The following is a 16,516-nucleotide window of genomic DNA, read 5'->3' as shown; positions in this document are numbered from 1 at the left end:
TATTTGGGAATCGAATTTTCCGCATTCCTCTTTCGATTCTTTCGAGGCTGACGTGTTCGCCACTACAATTTCCTACGTGATCCTCCCATTTTCTGGAACTTTTTGTGTCCGGCGAGGAGGTCTTCGGATCCTGGTGTCGGACGAAATATTTGCTGTGGATTTATTTCAAGTGAATTGCACCCTCTGAAGTGTTCTTTTTTTTCCTTGTTTGTTTATCTGTGTAGTCACCACCACCTCCACCATCACCATCATCACCGTATTTACTTTCGCATACGATAGAATTGTTTACTTCGTAGCTTTGCTTTGGTTAAACAGCTACATAATCCCCACTTTTCTGGATGAATTTCTCTTTTGCACATGATTTTTTTTTCAAAACTATGATCCCCTAAGTTCTAGAAGCTGCTCTGCTTAAAAGTTTTTTTCTGGATGAGTTTCTCAGCTTCGAACAGATTTTTAATTTTTTAAAATTTATTTTGTAGTCAAATGCCATATGTATTTTGAATGACTTTATTTTTTGGACAGCCAATTTCTTCTTTGTTATCTCTTGTAAACAAACAACAATAAAATAAACAAACATATTGAGCTGATCGCATTCTCGCCGGCGCCTAATCCGCTGTAGTGTGACCTTTTGAATTCGTAACCACCTGACAGATAGTGATGTCGATTAAGGTGAGCGCTGCTCATAATGAGCGGTGTTTGCGTGACCCGTGGTGGGCTTCTTCGCGCAAATCCACGAGCAGATGTGAGAGAGCACGTGGTCGACGGAGAACGTCGACCACGTCGGCAATCACTTTTCTGGATTAGACGCAAACAGCTGTTAGGGTAGAATGTGAGCACACATACAGATTCGAGCCCTATGAATAATGTGAGTTCGCCGCTGGACGGACGAGATCCACATTTCAGCTCTATTCCGTTTGTTCTCTGGATACGTACGTTCTTCAGGTTCCAGTCAATGTTTTTCACGACGTACTCGCGTGATGATGCGGTTATGATTTCCTTTTTTCTCTTCCGTTTTCTCCACAATCGTTTCATCTCGGGGAATTTTATGTGCTCCATCATCCACCTTTTTTTCTCTCCCTCAATGTGTGTGTGCTCTTCTACAAGTATTTCATTCCATCTAATTTTCAGCGTGGACGACCTGCCGGATCTGCTGTTGATCATCGAGAACTGGGCGAGAGGCTAAATCGACTAGTCAGCAAAAGTTCCATCGGATCCAGTTTGCCGTCATTGAGGCTTGTTTTTGCACGAATAATTTCATCCGTCCACCAAGTAGATCATAATTTTCTATTTCTTTTTTTTAGTTCCCTCCACTCTTCATCATCGCTCAATACGATGCCGTCGGCGAAAGTGGCGGATGGATCTTGCGCGAATCTTCCGACGTTGAAGAATGGACTAAGACGTAAGCGTGTGTTACCATTTGTGGAGGAAACGTCGCCGTTTGTGATTCATTGCTGCGGAACGAACGACAATGCACATTTTCTGCGTGTTGCAGAGAAAAGTGGCGAGGATCGACAGCGCGACATCGAATTGTACAAAGTTCTTCGTGGAAGAAAAGCGGAACTGGAAGAATTGTTGAGAACACGCATTAATGAACTACGATCAATCTGTTTACGGGAAGGAGTCAGTTTACGGTTTCTTGAAAATGCTGCGTTTTTTTCCTTAGGTCGCTCCATTTTTTCGTTTCTTTGAAAATTTTAACCATGATGTGTACGTAAGGCAGTAACAGTGGAACGAAACGGCTCACCCTCGACCGGAGAGGGGATGGGGAGGAAGATTTAGTTACCGTGGGCTAAAGTTATGTACTAAAGTCGTAGGTACGAAGCGTCTAAAGTCACAAGGACACCTAAATCCTAAATTTCAGTTTTAGAGGATCCATGATGTGTTGTAGGCTAAGGTTACGTTAGCGTGGATTGAACCTCTCCTTCTTCCCTCACCCTCCGGGAATAAAAACGGGGTCAAATGTTTACACTTATTTATATATTTATTTATTACTATATATTTATTTTCACACTTTTTATACATACTTATTTTATAGTTAACGATAGAAAATTAGTGGTCAATACTATTTCTTGATTACTTACTTAATTAGTAATACTTAAGTAATTAGTATAATAGAATAACTTAGTAATTTATTTACAATTTGTTAATATTGTCGAATTACTATCAATTATTTATTTACTCAATTCATTGTTATGCTTAATAAAAATCATTTAATTTATTTAAATTCTAATAGAATAGTCCCGTTAGTAATAATAATAGTAATACGAGCTGATTAATTATTAATTATTATTGATTAATCATTTGTTCACAACTAAATTTCTTAGTGTGAAGGTTAACGAGAGAATTTAACAAATAAGCCAAGAAGAGAATCCCTCAATTCCTCATCGACTTCCCTCCCTGCTTCTTCCCTTTAATTTTTTTCTCAATGATCCTTGTTTGAAGGCAATTAAGAAGATGGAGTCTTTTCGCTTTTTACGTATATACGTGCAGAATTTTTGGGACCCGGAGAAAACTTTAAGAACCTCCTGAAACGAATCCCAGTCGGTTTCACCAACATTAACAACATCATCGCCTCCAAATAAGCCGACGGTGCAACACTTACATCAATAAAATTGAAAAAAAAAGAAATTTTTGAAGTGATTATTTGTGACGTTACCTTATGAAGTAGCTCTTTCTCGCTTCTGTGATGGAAAGTGATGGAAATCCTGAGAAATCTATTCTTTGCAAAGTAGGAGTTTTCGCTGTGATACTTACAAACTACCGTGATGTTCGAAGGTGCTCCAGAATCCCTGACGCATCCCTTGCATTGTTGTAGTCGATGTTTCACCTAGAGGAGTTCACAGAATGTAGCTACTTTTTCCCAAAAATCCTACTTCTTTATTACATATCTATTTTGCCAAGTTATTTTGGAATGTCGTAGTATAAAAGAAGCTAATGAGGACAGTAGGAGTACACAGCAGATGCGATAATTAGAAAATCTTCCAGTGATTAATAATAGAAAAATAATTACAAAGTTTAGAAAATATTAAAGATTTCACATGAAACATTTTCATTGAATACGGTTGACATAATATTATAGTTTCAAATTTTTTTTGATTTTTTCTTTGATTCTGATTTTTTTTTTCAATGTTCAATGTACCACCTGTAAGTAATGATGCAGCAGTTGATTATTCCTCATCCTGTTTTCTTGAATTCTCTGTCTCTGGCTGCACAAAGTTTTTATTTTAAATGCTACAAGCAAAAATTTTCCTTTTTATTTGAAGAATATTGAGACTAATTGACGGAAATTACTGGATTTTGAGTGAAAAGCTCTCATGTTTTTCCAGTTACAGTAACAATGATCGTCTGGGAGAGAGAGAGTGATGAGGTTGTCCTCGAGGGTAGTAGAATAGAGGAACTGCTCCCTTATTATAGTGACTTTAAGAAATAAGAACTCGCTTCTAGAAACGCCAATCTCCTTCAAACATAGAATGAACTTTCCAAATGTGAAATTTATTCCTTAAAAAAGTGTTCTTTAAAGGAAATTACTGGTGAGATGCCGGAAGAAATCAAAACTACGCTGAGACCGGGTGAAGAGATGCCAAAATTAAAGAAACGAGTCGGCACATCGTTCTCAATCCCGGAGGAAATATTGAAATGTGATAAGGTGAGCTTCTAATCCTTCTTATTTATTTATTTGTTTATACTTTCATCACAAAAAGGATCCAGAAAGGACAAATACATACACAGCAAATATGTACAGTAATTACGTAGTGAAAAGGTGGAAAAAGGAATGGATAGGAGCAGGAATCAGTTCTGTGTACGATTCCGGTATAATTAAATCACTATTTAAATAAATCCCTACTACTATTTAGACTACTTAGATGTAATCTGTACTTAGGAAGGCAAATTAACTACGTAAGAGCTGAGGACTTCTCAAAATTTTTAAAAACAGACTTATATGAAGCTTTTATTGCATCTTTTAAGAATAAAGTATAGGCTTTGTCACAGAAGGTGTGGAATATTCTTCTTCTGAGTACTCTCCAAATAATCGGCTGAAGACGAGGTGCTGATAGAGTGCCATTACAACGGCTGTTACATGACCGCCCATCATGTCGATTCCACCTAAAGGACCCATCCATGACCACTACACCGTACTCGGTTCTTATGGATTCGTCCTCCTTTCTTTCTGGAACCACACCCTCACCTTGTATGATCGTATGAACCATAACCTGAAGATTAATCGTCGCACATATGGCTGATATGAGGAGACCGACCAAGGCAGCGAAAGACAAGTCATGAAATATCGCCATTAGGACAACGCCGGTCGTAAATGCGCTGCCAACTGTGACGGCCAGGAATTGTGCGCGATCGTGCGCGAATTTGGGGCCGACAACCTGAAAAACTCAGGCAAATTCTACGTTTGTTTGTATTTAAAGGAGAAAACAGGAATATTTCCTAGAGAGAAAACTCTTCCAACCTGAACAGCCAGGCCAACGAGACCAGGCAGGAAGTAAGAGGGAGCTGCTGTGTCTTTTATTACATAATGTTGATTTATAGCACTGCTTAGAATCCCGAGAAGGGCTGAGATCCCAATTAAAACGATTCGTCTTTCGTGTATGCTGAAATCTTTCTGAAAAAAGGAATTTTTTCAGCACTTTTTTTCTCTTTTTTTCTCCAGCATCTTTCACAACTTTTTTCCCGTTTTTTTTTTCTGTGATCATTAAACGAAGTGGTTGACTACTCACTCACCTTCAAATTTTGGTTCCCATAAATAGTACCAACGGGCAAAACTATATAAGTAAGAATGAAAGTAATAGTGACCCCAAAAATTCCCACAAATAAAAAACTGATCGCATCTATGTTCCCGAGTCTTATGCCGATTGTGAAACTGGTTAGAAACACAGCACGCCATACATAAGATCTACAAAATGAACTTATTTGCCTCAAAAACCCTTGCTATCCACAATTTTTTGACGAAAAACTCACTCAAACATATGTCCAAAATCAAAATGTGTCGGCAACGGTGACATATCGACAATTTTTCTATACGTTTCCGTCAATTTCTCATCAACTATGGGGGGTAGATTAACACCGATCAGTTGTGAAACAGTTCGTTCATCAGCACCGGCGGACATTCGCATGGCGGTGCTCGACTCGGTTTCTTCTCGAAGCTTCTCCTCCCGATGATGTGGTTGCCGACGTCTTCGTTCTCCCGTTCTTCGGTCCCCGCCGATGTCGTTTCTTTCACAAACCATCGTTGTTGTTCGTTTAGGGTCACAAAACCACTTTCGGTGCCGACGATGTAGGAATGAAAGAGATTCGAACTTGGCTTTTTTGTTGCGTAAACTTCTTGTTTTGAATGAGTTTTTTATCAGCAATGGATCAGAAGATGTTTGTTTTGAATAGTTATTTCCACTGTAAAGACTGTATATGTAATCGATCACAAGAAATTTGGTGTTTATTCTGAAGGACCTCAGAAAGAGCAATGAAACGTTATTTTTTATCAACTAGAGATTTCTCCAAAACTTCCACAAGTTTTCATCATTTTTGATGGGTTTCCATATTTGCTATCCGGAAAATCTTGAAAAAAAAACTCTTTGGACTTTCCTTAAAGTGGTAAGCGATTTATATATGACTGCTTTGCTAACCTGCTGAAAATTTTATAAATTTTCAGCATGAAATAATTTCAATAAGGAATTCTCTAAAGGATACGTTGTCAGATAAGCTAAACCTCTCATCAAATATGTTATAGAGTGGTACTACCTAAGAAGATGTGTCTTTTGCACAGTTATCCCACTATCTTTAGATATAGTGAGTGGTTCCATTTATTTAAAAAAAAATCGTCTATACCTGATATTTTCGCTAGTAGTGAGAGTTTCACCTGAACTTCTGTGCTTAGGTCAAAGGAGGAGGAAGAGTGAAGTTGATATTTCGAAAAAAAGCCTTAAGGAAAAATTCAACCTAACCTTTCTTATCGTCGGAGTCGCCCAGGAGGTTTCGCATGCGAGGTTGAGAGGACTCATTTGATGCATCGGTTGCTTCCCGGAAGCCAGTCCATACATGCGATAGTCATAGCCGGTGCACCGATCCCCTTCAGTTTTGGACTGTTGGACCGGAAAGAAAAACCCTTCTCTTTTGAAAGGTTGGCGAAGGGATCCTCACCGCTTGCGCTGCAACCCATGAGGTAGACCCACTTCACCCGAGGAGTGTTCGGCTCCTACCAATGAGCTAGTCGGATACGATTCATAAACCTTTATCGTTCTGAATTCTGAAAACGAACGGATTGGTGGCACATCTCAAAGAGGATGTCAGCAGCGAGCACTTCAACTTTTATTTTTTTTTATCAATAATTGACTGTTTTTAGGTACAATATTTTTTTACAGGCCGACAAAATCAGTCAACTAGAGACCGATGTCGAGCTGCATAAAAAAATTGTTGCCGCAGCTGAACGTCTTGCAAAGGACAAAACCATGAATAAAAGTGTGCGAAAGAAGAGGCAAAAGGTGTGGGCGATTGTACTTTTTTCCCTTTTTCTTATTTTCTCTCGCTTTCAAGACCGGGACAGAGTTTAGTCTCGTTTCACTTCTTTCCATAATTTATTTGCAGGATTTGGCTGCAGCTGCTATGAAATTACGAGGTTTGGAATTAGGATTGAATCAAATGCGATTGAGCGCTAGTAAACCGGATGTTAGCTCACTTGAAAGCAATGGTAGTGGAGGTGAGATCTTCCCCTATTTAACATTTCGACTTTCCCGTCTTTTTCTCGGATATATTCGCAATTTTCTTCTGTAGGATCATGGACTCCATATCCACAAACGAACGGTAACCCTGCTTTGACGAGAGCGGTTGCGAAGTCGTGTCCGACCACACCGCGCGGGTCCGTGCCGGATTTATGTCCTTCAAACGGTGAAAAAAGTGACTACGAGGATGATGAACAAGTTCAACGACGAGCTCCGAGGTAAGTGGTGCGATCGCATCCTTGTTCCTTTAAGCAACATCTGCATGAAGTAGTTCTGGAATCTCTCAAACTAACGCTTTACAAGTTTGATTCCCCCGTGATTCTTCCCTGAACTAATTCCTGGTTAAGCTCGATGTCTCGTCGTTCGCTGCATCAACGATTCTCGGAAGCATCCACGTCAAGTAACGGTTCACTTGGCCTCCCACCACGTGCAAATTCACGACGTAGCGTTGCAACTCGATCCATAACCAGTGACGAACTCGATAACCCGCTAATCAACTCTGTACCCGTTCCTGAGCAAGCCCCTATGTAAGATCCTTAATCTCTCTCTCCTTTGTTTTTGTTTTTTTACACTTTCTGTTCGAGACTAAAATTCGCCAAAGTAGTCGTTTTGGTTTTTTTTTTGTTACTGTGATTTCTTAAAACTGATACATTTTCATTTATTTCGCCAAGTAACAGGCGAGGCGAACAGGCGTAAGGATTTTTTCTTCTGGATAACGCATGAACACTTCGATTCCCCTAAGAGGGTCCTTTTTAACGTCCTAGCGGAGTAAATAACATCCGAAATGCTAATACCGACTTAATACCAAAATTTAAATTTTTATTTATTTCTCTATGATCTTGCAGCTCCCAGATGAGATTTGTTATCTATTTTTTTTCTTTTACACTAGTTCCAGCTAGCTTTTTTCGAGCAGAAAAGTAGTTAGTTTGAAAAGATTACGTAGTGGAAAGGATTGTAAACATATATTCTGGGAATAGGTTGACGCGAATCGCTACGTGTTACGCTACGCGTTAATGTGTAGTTGCGGACACTGCCACGACCTTGAACTTCAGTACCCCAATCGATGGTACGAAAATCGATAGGGCGATCGTATCTACAAACTATTTGAAGCTTTTTATATTGGTTGTGGATATGTAGTTTTTTTTTGGTCGTTTTTTTCTTCGGTGCAATTGTGTATGACGAGGATCACTTCATAGTTGCCATCGCAGAGAAATACTCTCACGTTGTAGTTGGCGCGATCGTTATATCGATCGGTGATCTGAGCGAAATTAGCGTGTTGGGCTGACAATATATTCGGTTGTGACGATAAGTTCGTGTACGCATGACGTATCCAGACCGAATTACTATGTTGGTGCGTGTTTAACAAAATACAACTACGTACAACACTACTTTTTCATTTTTTGTTTTTATTCATCCACCAGTTCCCAGTTCGTGCAGTGCTCAGTGAGCTTATCATCGTTATTAAGACGGTTCGAAGACTGTCTGATAACAACATGTCACTATATGAGGTCAGGGCTATCAAAAGTTATTCTAATTGAGTCAAAACGACCTAAAACTCAATAAAGGTGCGTAAGTAGCTGCGCTCGAAGTCGCGAGGTGAAACTAATGGTTGTGGGACCCTCGCTAGCTCCACTCTTCTGTACTTCGACACACAACCCCGAGCGCAACCGTTTACGCAACTGCATCGAGGTTCACGTCATTTTGACCCGACTAGAACTCATTTTTGCAACCGTAGTAGTCATCAGCGGCTTGTATTCGTGTGATTTCTCATAATTCCAACTCTGATCCACGCACACTTCTACACACTTTTTTGCTTAACACTCTCTCTAATATTTTATTTATTTATTTATCTATTTATTACGCTCAAAGGTGTGCCCAGAGTAAGAGATAAGGAATGAATACAAATAAACAATAGAAAATCCAGCAACGAGAAAAGAGTAGAATGAGAATAAGCAGGGATAAGTCACGTGAACAGTAGAGCAAGGGACGAATATTTTGACATTTTTTAATTCTTGCTTGCATTGTCGAAGTGTAAGTCATCATATTTAGTGATATAGTAGTCAGAACGATCCGGAGCACGGTGCAATCGTGTAAGCGGCTGTGCTAGAAGCGGCGCGGTTGAGAAAGCGGTTGAAATCGAGGTGGGACCATCGCGAACTGCAGCGAAGAATGCGGCTAGGAAGGGTTGTCCACTCTCAATCCTAACCACTACGTCCAGCCGTATCGTAGAGGATGGAAGAGATACAGTGAGACGTGGTGGTTAAGATCGACGAGGAGACGATCCTTTCTAGAACCATTCTTCGCTCCGGTTCTCGATGGTCCCACCTCGATTTCAACCGCTAGCTCCACTGCGCCGCTTTGAGCACAACCGCTTACGCAACCGCGTCGAGGTTCAGGTCGTTTTAACGCTACCTAAGCTAAAGCTTCGTTTCCGTATGAAATGCCGCAAATTGAGCAGTGGAGCGAAGAACAAGCGTAATTGAGTATAAAATAATCAACTGACTATTATTTGGATAGCATACGTTTTTTTCACATAAACTTCAATATTATATTCTGCTTGTTGAACCTATTCCTGAGGTCCCGGTCATAAATATTAATCCTACTAATAAAAGGATAAAGTTTCTGGTTTAATTAATCCGCTTGGGATGCGTTCCCACGTTCACGTCAATTCAGAATCGTTTGAGGTTTACGAACGTGTATCTGGCCTATACAATGACTTGCGGTGGCTAGCCGATGTGTCAAGTCAGTGCTTTTATCCTCCCAGACAAGTCTGGTACCAATTTATCGACCCCGGAGGGATGAAAGGCTTGGTGAGCACTAGGGCGGATTCGAACCTCCGATCGATCGTGCAGGAAGCGGAACCTCTAACCGCTACACTACAATCCTACTAATAACAATCCTAATTTTACAATTAATACCCGTTGAGGCGCTTTTTATAAACTTACCACATTTCTGATACTTACGAACTAAAAATACCACTGTAATTGCTTCTTTCGGAGTTATTTTTGCTAGTTTAAAAAGTTGTCAGTCGCTAAGTTTACGATTTTAGCTACGAAAACATTGGTTATCGGTCGACCTCGTATCGAAGCAGCTATCGCCAAGCTCACTATCCTACACTTCAGGTATGACCACCTTATTTTTGTTTGTGGCTGTGTTGACGGTTATCATTTTCTTTCTTTTTCTGGATTTTTTTCCAATATCGTGTTTATTCTATTCACCTAACTAAGGATTTCCTTCTAGGACGAGCAACACCTACGAAAGAGAGCGTTGTCGGCTCATTCCATATCGCAAACAGATGTTCCGAATAGCGTTGGTTACAGTACTCGAATTGAGAACACTTCGTTTCAATTCAAACAAACGGCGAAGGCTTGTTTTACCAGTTTCTTGTCCTAGAAGTCAACATACTGTTTGATGTTAACCGCACACTGCAAAACACAATAAATTAATCATATTTTTTAGTCACACATCCCTGAGGATGATGATCTCACACCAACCGTGGAACATCCAGAACCATTGCGACGACTACCTACTAGTTTCTCTTGTCAAGCTGGATTTTCTACGGCGAGTCTGGATAGGAGAGCTATCGTACAGAGGTATACTCTACTGGTTGGAAAAGTTTTAAAAAAAAGTAAATTAAGTCAAGGTTAAAAATTATCATAAAGAATTTATTCAGTAATCTAGAAATTATGTAAGACCATGAGATTATATGATGTCTTTGTCAGCACTAGGACAATCCTCTTGGTTCTCAGAGGCAGAATACCACGGAATTGAAGATGTTGGGAGACCACGAGTATGAACGCGCTCAGGCTCCATTCCCTCTAACTCTTCCAATCCTGTAAAAAAGCGTGGAAAATGCTCTTGCCGATCAAATTTCTCTACGAGACGCCTAGCAACGTGAGAGTGTGAGCAAGCGCGTTGCATAAGCGAGCGACAGGTAGAGACAGCATTCTTCTGATTTTTCGGTCGCAAGCCGCTTAGAAGCGACGCGTACGAGAATGACGAATACACACCGTTGTTAGGTGCGTCGTGGGAAAATTCGATCAACAAAGGTGTTTCCGAGGCCGTTTTTTGCGGCACTTAGGGGTAATTGAGCGTGATGACGCTCACAGTCGGGTTCTACAATCCTAACCCTATTTTTCCGTGGACAGATCCCAACATCGTAAGTATAGTGGTGTGCTGCATCTAAAACTAATGTACGGAGATGTACTTTTCCTGGCATTTCTTATCGTAAATTCCTGCGCTTGTAGGCCTTCACCGTCAGCAGCAAATGGAGCCGTCGCCTCAACACGACATGCACAACAGTTCTCGATTTCTCCGTCCCGAGGTCATTCTCCCAATGCTCATCGCATCACTACCTTTCCAGTTTGCAGTCCATTGACCGGTGGCTTTGATAGGTGCGAATGAATTCATTCTTTTTTGATGATCAGTGATCAGGATCAGTAGTCAGTTCGATAAATTCTGGAGACATTAGACGTCCAAGGGACCGCTGAACCGTGTACTTAACGTTGCAATTTTTCTTTACATAACTATAGGACCAATTCCTTACATAGAGACGGATTTGAACCTATACTATTGTACATGAGTTTACGAACGAAAGCAGATCTGCCAACTGTGAGCTGTTCACTCCTACTCAGACGAAAACATCAGAATATCCACAGAAAATTGTAGCAGGGACCAAAATTGATAGCTGAAAGTAATTCCTTGCGGTTTCCTTCAAATAATCTGCTTCTCAACGTTATTTAAGCGACTGCACCTTCATATTTTCTATGCAAGTTCATTGCCTACATTTTGACTCAAAAATTTTTCACTCAAAAATTTCAAGCTCAATTTTTTAAGATCCCGATAACTGCGTTGGTTCCAGGAAACCGTTTTCTTCGTCGGATCTGCCTCGTTTCCCAGCGATGACAAATCGTCCCGGTCTGGTGCAGTTCGCGTCTCACGGCTATCAACTAAGTCGTGGTGTGCCAGCATCAAGTTCGGCCGGAAAATTACCAGCACATGCGGATCCGCATATGGAAGCGCTACTCGACTACTACAAAGGGCAGTCGAACCAGTCCGCGTCACCAAAAACTGCCACAATAGTCTAAAATTTCTGCTCAGTAGTTTCGTAATCGGTGAATCGATGTGTGATTCCGTTCGTTTGGGTTCCAACTAGAATCAGAACTTTCCTTTGTAACTCAAGGGTGTGTTCATATGCATTGTTTTTATATAGTTGAGAGTTGCTAGTTGATAAGCTGCTTTTGATGGCAAAACAAGACTCAACATGGGTTTGGGGTGGTCTTGATATCTAGCAGAGATTGTCCGATTTTTTTTTTGTGATAGTTGCAATCGATTCACTTCAAATAGATCTATGCTTTATCATCAGTTTCCGGGTCGATGCATCGTCGGTTCCGCTGCAGTCCGATTGGTCGCGTTACTTTGATCGTGTGTGTGTTTCATGCTGTTATCTATCTATATACCTACCTGAAATTAATTTCATAAATTTTTTTCTTGAACAGCTCTTCACATCATTTCACCTGAGGGTTATTATTAGGTACACAAAAAAATTTTGGAGTCGTTTTTTAATATCTTCTATTGATCCCTGGAACTTACAGTAGGCCTGTTCTTTGTTTAATTTCCGTTGGGATCAACATACTTCTCGCCCAGGTTTACAAAGGTGACAGAATGTTTATATATTTATACTTATTTACTATTTTTCAAATTTTTTTTCTATTTATTCACTTATTTTTTTTCTATCTGGGGCACCTTGTATTGGTGATAATAAGTAATACAAGTGAACAGAACATGTATAGAAACACTATAAAATCGGAATGTTTGACTTTCTATGAACCTTGGGATAAAAAGATGTCACATTTATTTTTGTTGTTCACGCTGTTTGGGATGAGATGTCCATCTTGCCTAGAGTTACGAAAGGAACGTGAACATGTTATCTCCTTTTTCGATGTCGTAGTTGTTCCACCACAGTTCCGGAAAGTGGTCATCTTTGCTTTAGGATTGGCAAAGTACCGAAAGGCGCAGCGTATGCTTTTACTTGCCACTGCTACTCCAGCGAATACTGCTGCTTCTCCTTCTTTGAAATCTTCCCTTATTGCTTCTCTTCTCTTGAGCCTGAATGTGAGGTGGTGGTTGCCTGCAGGTTGTGCAGCTCCAAGCTGTAGAGTCCCCAGACACAGGCGTCCAGTGGTGGTTTTAGTATTCTCCTCTTTTCTCGTGCAGTCGTGAAGATAGCCTACAATTCAATAATATTCGTTGACAGTGTTGTTTATTGCAGTGTCTTCCCAAAAGCCGACTCACGAAGTGAAGTAGTCTCAGTCGTCCTTCTGGAGCTCTTCTTTATGAATTTTGTAGTTTTCTCTCCTCCCTGTGTGAGAGAAAATCTTTTACGAAGAAGTGGTGGTGCGATCCCGTGCAGAACCTTGGTACAACAGCGAAATCCGTCAAGCAAAACATTTTACAGACAGTGGTGTGGGTCGATTTGGATCGATTTGATTACGGTACTCCACCGTGTGACTACCACTTCCAGTAGAGAGAGGGGTTTCTGGAATTGCGAGTTCCCTGGGTGGTGTTAGTCGACGTGATGAACTCTGAACTTCAGGCATATGTCTGAAACTAATTTTCGCGTTGGAATCATCAACAGTGACCTCGTAGAACAAATGATCTTTTCTGCAAATTTTCAATAGGATCTTCTAAAATGCTTCAAATTTGTCTTCATCGTAACTTGATGTTGGAGCTTAAGCCTACGAAGATAGTCGAAGCTGGTGCTGACCCACATCTCCTCCTCCGTAAATGTCCGTTTTGGAGCCTTCGTTGCTCGAAAGAGTCGACGTTCCTTGCCGTACTCGTGATGACGAGGACATCAACTCCTCAAACTCCTGTATTGTTCCTGAGAACAGATCTTATACAGTGTCATATATGACTATTTATTCAGTGCGTGGCGTTGTCTCGTTTCAATCAGTCGTCTCCATCGAACTCAATCTTCCTTGCTTGCATCATCAGGTTCCTTTTATCACTGTATTCAGTTTTAGAACTCGTGGGTTGCTAACCCCTAGTTCCAAGGATTTGCGAGAGGTCGTTGGGTCCCGAAATGGACAAGGGGAGCTTATTTGCTGGAGGCGAATCTAAACCGCCTCCCTTGGACATCCCAGTCTGTAACTGCAAGTTTTTGGTCAGGGCGAAGTGACGTATTCAATAGTATTTTAAGTCATTTTTAGGACAGCAGAAACACAGAGTGTGTTCCCTGAAGCACACTTTGTCTCAGGGCATGGACAAAGTTGCTCTCGGTCTATAATTAGCTCGCTATCTGGCACATGGGAGCGCGCCACACTGCCTCTCAACTTTTCGGTATTCCCTCTAATAAGGGAGATTCGTGGTCAGAATAGTAGATTTCAGTGGAAGAGAATGCTACCTGTGTAACGACATAGATACTCATAGTGAATACCTCATCAGAGGATTAGTAATGTGTGATCAAGAATCTAAAAAAGGGGTATGCGTGTGTAGAAAAATAAGTAGCCAACCTAATAGAACGTTATCTTCATTAAATTTCACGCCATAATCGTGAGTTTGGTGGATGAGTTTGCTCAAGGCTAGACAACAGATACCTTCCATAGTACTCTCAAATCTTGCGTGCAGACAAGCCACACATATAGAAGATTTACTGCCAACCTCAACCAACCTTAAAATGTAATAGCATTTATAGACTGCACTTGCTATTCTGCAAAAAGCAGGTCTGGATCAATATTGAAATAGGAGTAAGAGTATGTGATTGCATGAAAGACTCTAGATCCGCGCACATCTGCACATGAGTGCACACAAATGCGCAGCACAAAAACAGGAATAAATACTTAGCGAGTAAAGAATAACTCCTTAACGTCGAGTTATTGCAGCTTCTTCTTCCGTGCATGCGTCTGGACGTTTGAGCGTTGTTCACGTGCGCAGATGTTCGTCATATTTCTTCTTGTACTCTTTGTTTACCTGACCACAACTGAAACTTTCGTAAACACGGGTTAATCGTGGCATTTCTGTGCTCAAATAGGCGGAAGAAATATGCATGAACAAAGGAGTGGGCTTGAGAGGAAAATAATTTCAAAAATGAAACAGTATTCTTTCCAAGCACAGTTTCTGGATAAGTCTTCTTACAAGTTTCTCATTCAGCTTTTAAAATAAAGCATTCTGAACTTTTGGAAACGTCATGGAGATTTCACGACGTCGATAACAATAAAGCGCAAGCAGATCAAATAAAGATCAAATACAAGGGACGTAAACGAACCACTGGATATTCAGTACGATGCTAAAGATCTGTAGGAGATGGAAATCCATGATTCACGACGAAACCAAATTTGGATGGGCAATTAGGACCCAGGAACAGGGATGTTAGACCCATGGGTTTCAGCGCAAGACCACGTTGCTTGTCACTGTTCTTACATCGGAACCTTTTCAGATGCTATTGAGAATTCTCAAACGAAAAGTTAGTATGTTTTATCTGAAAATTATTGTATTTATTAGGAGTATTTGGATGAGCGAATTGAACCCAATTTGAAATAGTTCACATAACAAAACAGCGCAAGAAGTCAATTTCTCTCACCGCCGTATCTATAAAATTAGGTGAACGCATTCTTTTTTTTTACCAAATACATTTATAGCAGAAGAATCTCACTCTCATATTCATTTTGCAGTTCTATGTAGTTTGTTTCAGTAAACCTTAGCAGGCAGTTAAAAGTCGTAAAGAGGAGCGCAAAAGCATGAACCGGAGAATTTTAGCAAACTTATCAACTTTTTCTCAACCAATCTTTGAGAGGAGGAAAAAAGTTGGAAAAATATGACTGCTTTTGGATTGAAAAAAATTCTTTACTGTAAAACACTTCAGAATGGAATGGTTTTTATAGAAAAAAAAAATCGAGCTGAGCTATTGGATGTTTCTTAAAGTTATATATACTTTGGCGCGCAACCGAAAGCGATTACAGTAGCGCGGTTGAAAAATCAGCAACCATATTTTGAGAGAGCATCAAGGAATACCCTGGGCTGCAAATTTTGATCTCTCTGGGTGTTCTGGTTATCTCAAAAACTAGTTGAAAAGAATTTAAAAACAGAAGGAAGCATTTACCACTTATCTCACTCTTAACTAGGATCCAAGAAGAACTGGGCAGGCTAGTCACGCCAAATTTCAGTCAAATTTGGATTTCTTTCTGATCTGAACTCAATCTCATCAAAGGAGTGACTTGCTCAACCTATTGAACATATCCGGCTGTACAAACACTGCCGTCATTTTCACTACTTTCGATTTCCTTTAACGATGTTATGGGAACAGTTCTCCCAAACAATTGACACCAACACTATTGACATTTTTGCGGCCCTGGAGGAGTGAAAGGCTTGGTTGGCACTAGGGCGGATTCGAACCATTGAACCTGTCAGGTTTGGAAAAGGCCGCTGTAACGCACGAGAAGCAATATTTGTCTGGGTTCTGGTGAAGAAAACCAATTTTACCAGCTTCACAGAGAAGTTGGTTTGAATAAACGTTGAATCGGAATTTTCAAGACGTAAGATTACAAAAGCCATAGATTTTATTTATTTTCTGTTATAAACAACAATTTCACAAAGATTTGCATGCAGTGCAGAAACTGTAGAATGAGCAACATCTCTCCGTGTCTGAAAGTGTAATTACTTATTGCTACAGTTCTAGATGGAATTTAAAATTAAATAGGACCAGAATTCAAAGATCACTGTGAATTTACTTTCATTGATTGAGGAATTGTGAGGAGAACTCGCTCACTTACCAACATTTTACACTTTGAGGATTT

The 16,516-nt window shown here is 40.3% G+C and overlaps 3 protein-coding genes across 8 annotated transcripts in view; 1 reads left to right on the top strand and 2 right to left on the bottom strand.

Moving 5' to 3' along the window:
- RB195_003354 (uncharacterized protein) overlaps nt 1–11,809 on the top strand; it is a gene marked incomplete at both ends in the record, with an annotated part of 43,980 nt that extends 32,171 nt beyond the window's left edge. Inside the window, 13 exons of one of the 5 annotated variants that reach the window (XM_064200974.1) lie at nt 1,129–1,232; nt 1,302–1,399; nt 1,493–1,620; nt 3,521–3,646; nt 6,366–6,485; nt 6,589–6,700; nt 6,775–6,940; nt 7,070–7,249; nt 9,772–9,844; nt 9,963–10,088; nt 10,182–10,315; nt 10,970–11,116; nt 11,584–11,809. In XM_064200974.1, coding sequence (XP_064056852.1) covers nt 1,129–1,232; nt 1,302–1,399; nt 1,493–1,620; nt 3,521–3,646; nt 6,366–6,485; nt 6,589–6,700; nt 6,775–6,940; nt 7,070–7,249; nt 9,772–9,844; nt 9,963–10,088; nt 10,182–10,315; nt 10,970–11,116; nt 11,584–11,809 — 1,740 coding nt within the window. Of the gene's footprint in view, nt 1–1,128; nt 1,233–1,301; nt 1,400–1,492; nt 1,621–3,520; nt 3,659–3,854; nt 3,864–5,532; nt 5,599–6,008; nt 6,167–6,346; nt 6,486–6,588; nt 6,701–6,774; nt 6,941–7,069; nt 7,250–9,771; nt 9,845–9,962; nt 10,089–10,181; nt 10,316–10,969; nt 11,117–11,583 lie in introns of those variants that run through there. The other 4 variants (XM_064200971.1, XM_064200973.1, XM_064200972.1 and 1 more) reach the window with 4 other exon arrangements.
- On the bottom strand, nt 3,962–5,237 carry RB195_003355 (uncharacterized protein; the record flags this gene model as incomplete). Its single annotated transcript, XM_064200976.1, has 5 exons — nt 3,962–4,104; nt 4,187–4,376; nt 4,460–4,612; nt 4,732–4,903; nt 4,969–5,237. 5 exons carry the CDS (start codon nt 5,235–5,237, stop codon nt 3,962–3,964), a joined length of 927 nt encoding a protein of 308 aa, XP_064056855.1.
- A 1,350-nt stretch (nt 11,810–13,159) lies between the features above and the next one.
- On the bottom strand, nt 13,160–13,862 carry RB195_003353 (uncharacterized protein; the record flags this gene model as incomplete). 2 transcript variants are annotated; one of them, XM_064200969.1, is made up of 3 exons in its annotated part: nt 13,160–13,385; nt 13,464–13,605; nt 13,766–13,862. In XM_064200969.1, the coding sequence occupies 3 exons, from the start codon at nt 13,860–13,862 to the stop codon at nt 13,160–13,162; spliced, it is 465 nt and encodes a 154-aa protein (XP_064056850.1). The 2 variants fall into 2 exon arrangements, with proteins under 2 accessions (XP_064056850.1, XP_064056851.1); XM_064200970.1 differs by having other exon boundaries at nt 13,160–13,408; nt 13,493–13,605.
- Nucleotides 13,863–16,516: the final 2,654 nt, after the last annotated feature.

The sequence above is a fragment of the Necator americanus genome, chromosome IV (assembly GCF_031761385.1).
Source record: "Necator americanus strain Aroian chromosome IV, whole genome shotgun sequence".
NCBI lineage: Eukaryota > Metazoa > Nematoda > Chromadorea > Rhabditida > Ancylostomatidae > Necator > Necator americanus.
This window is presented reverse-complemented; position numbering and strand designations above follow the sequence as displayed.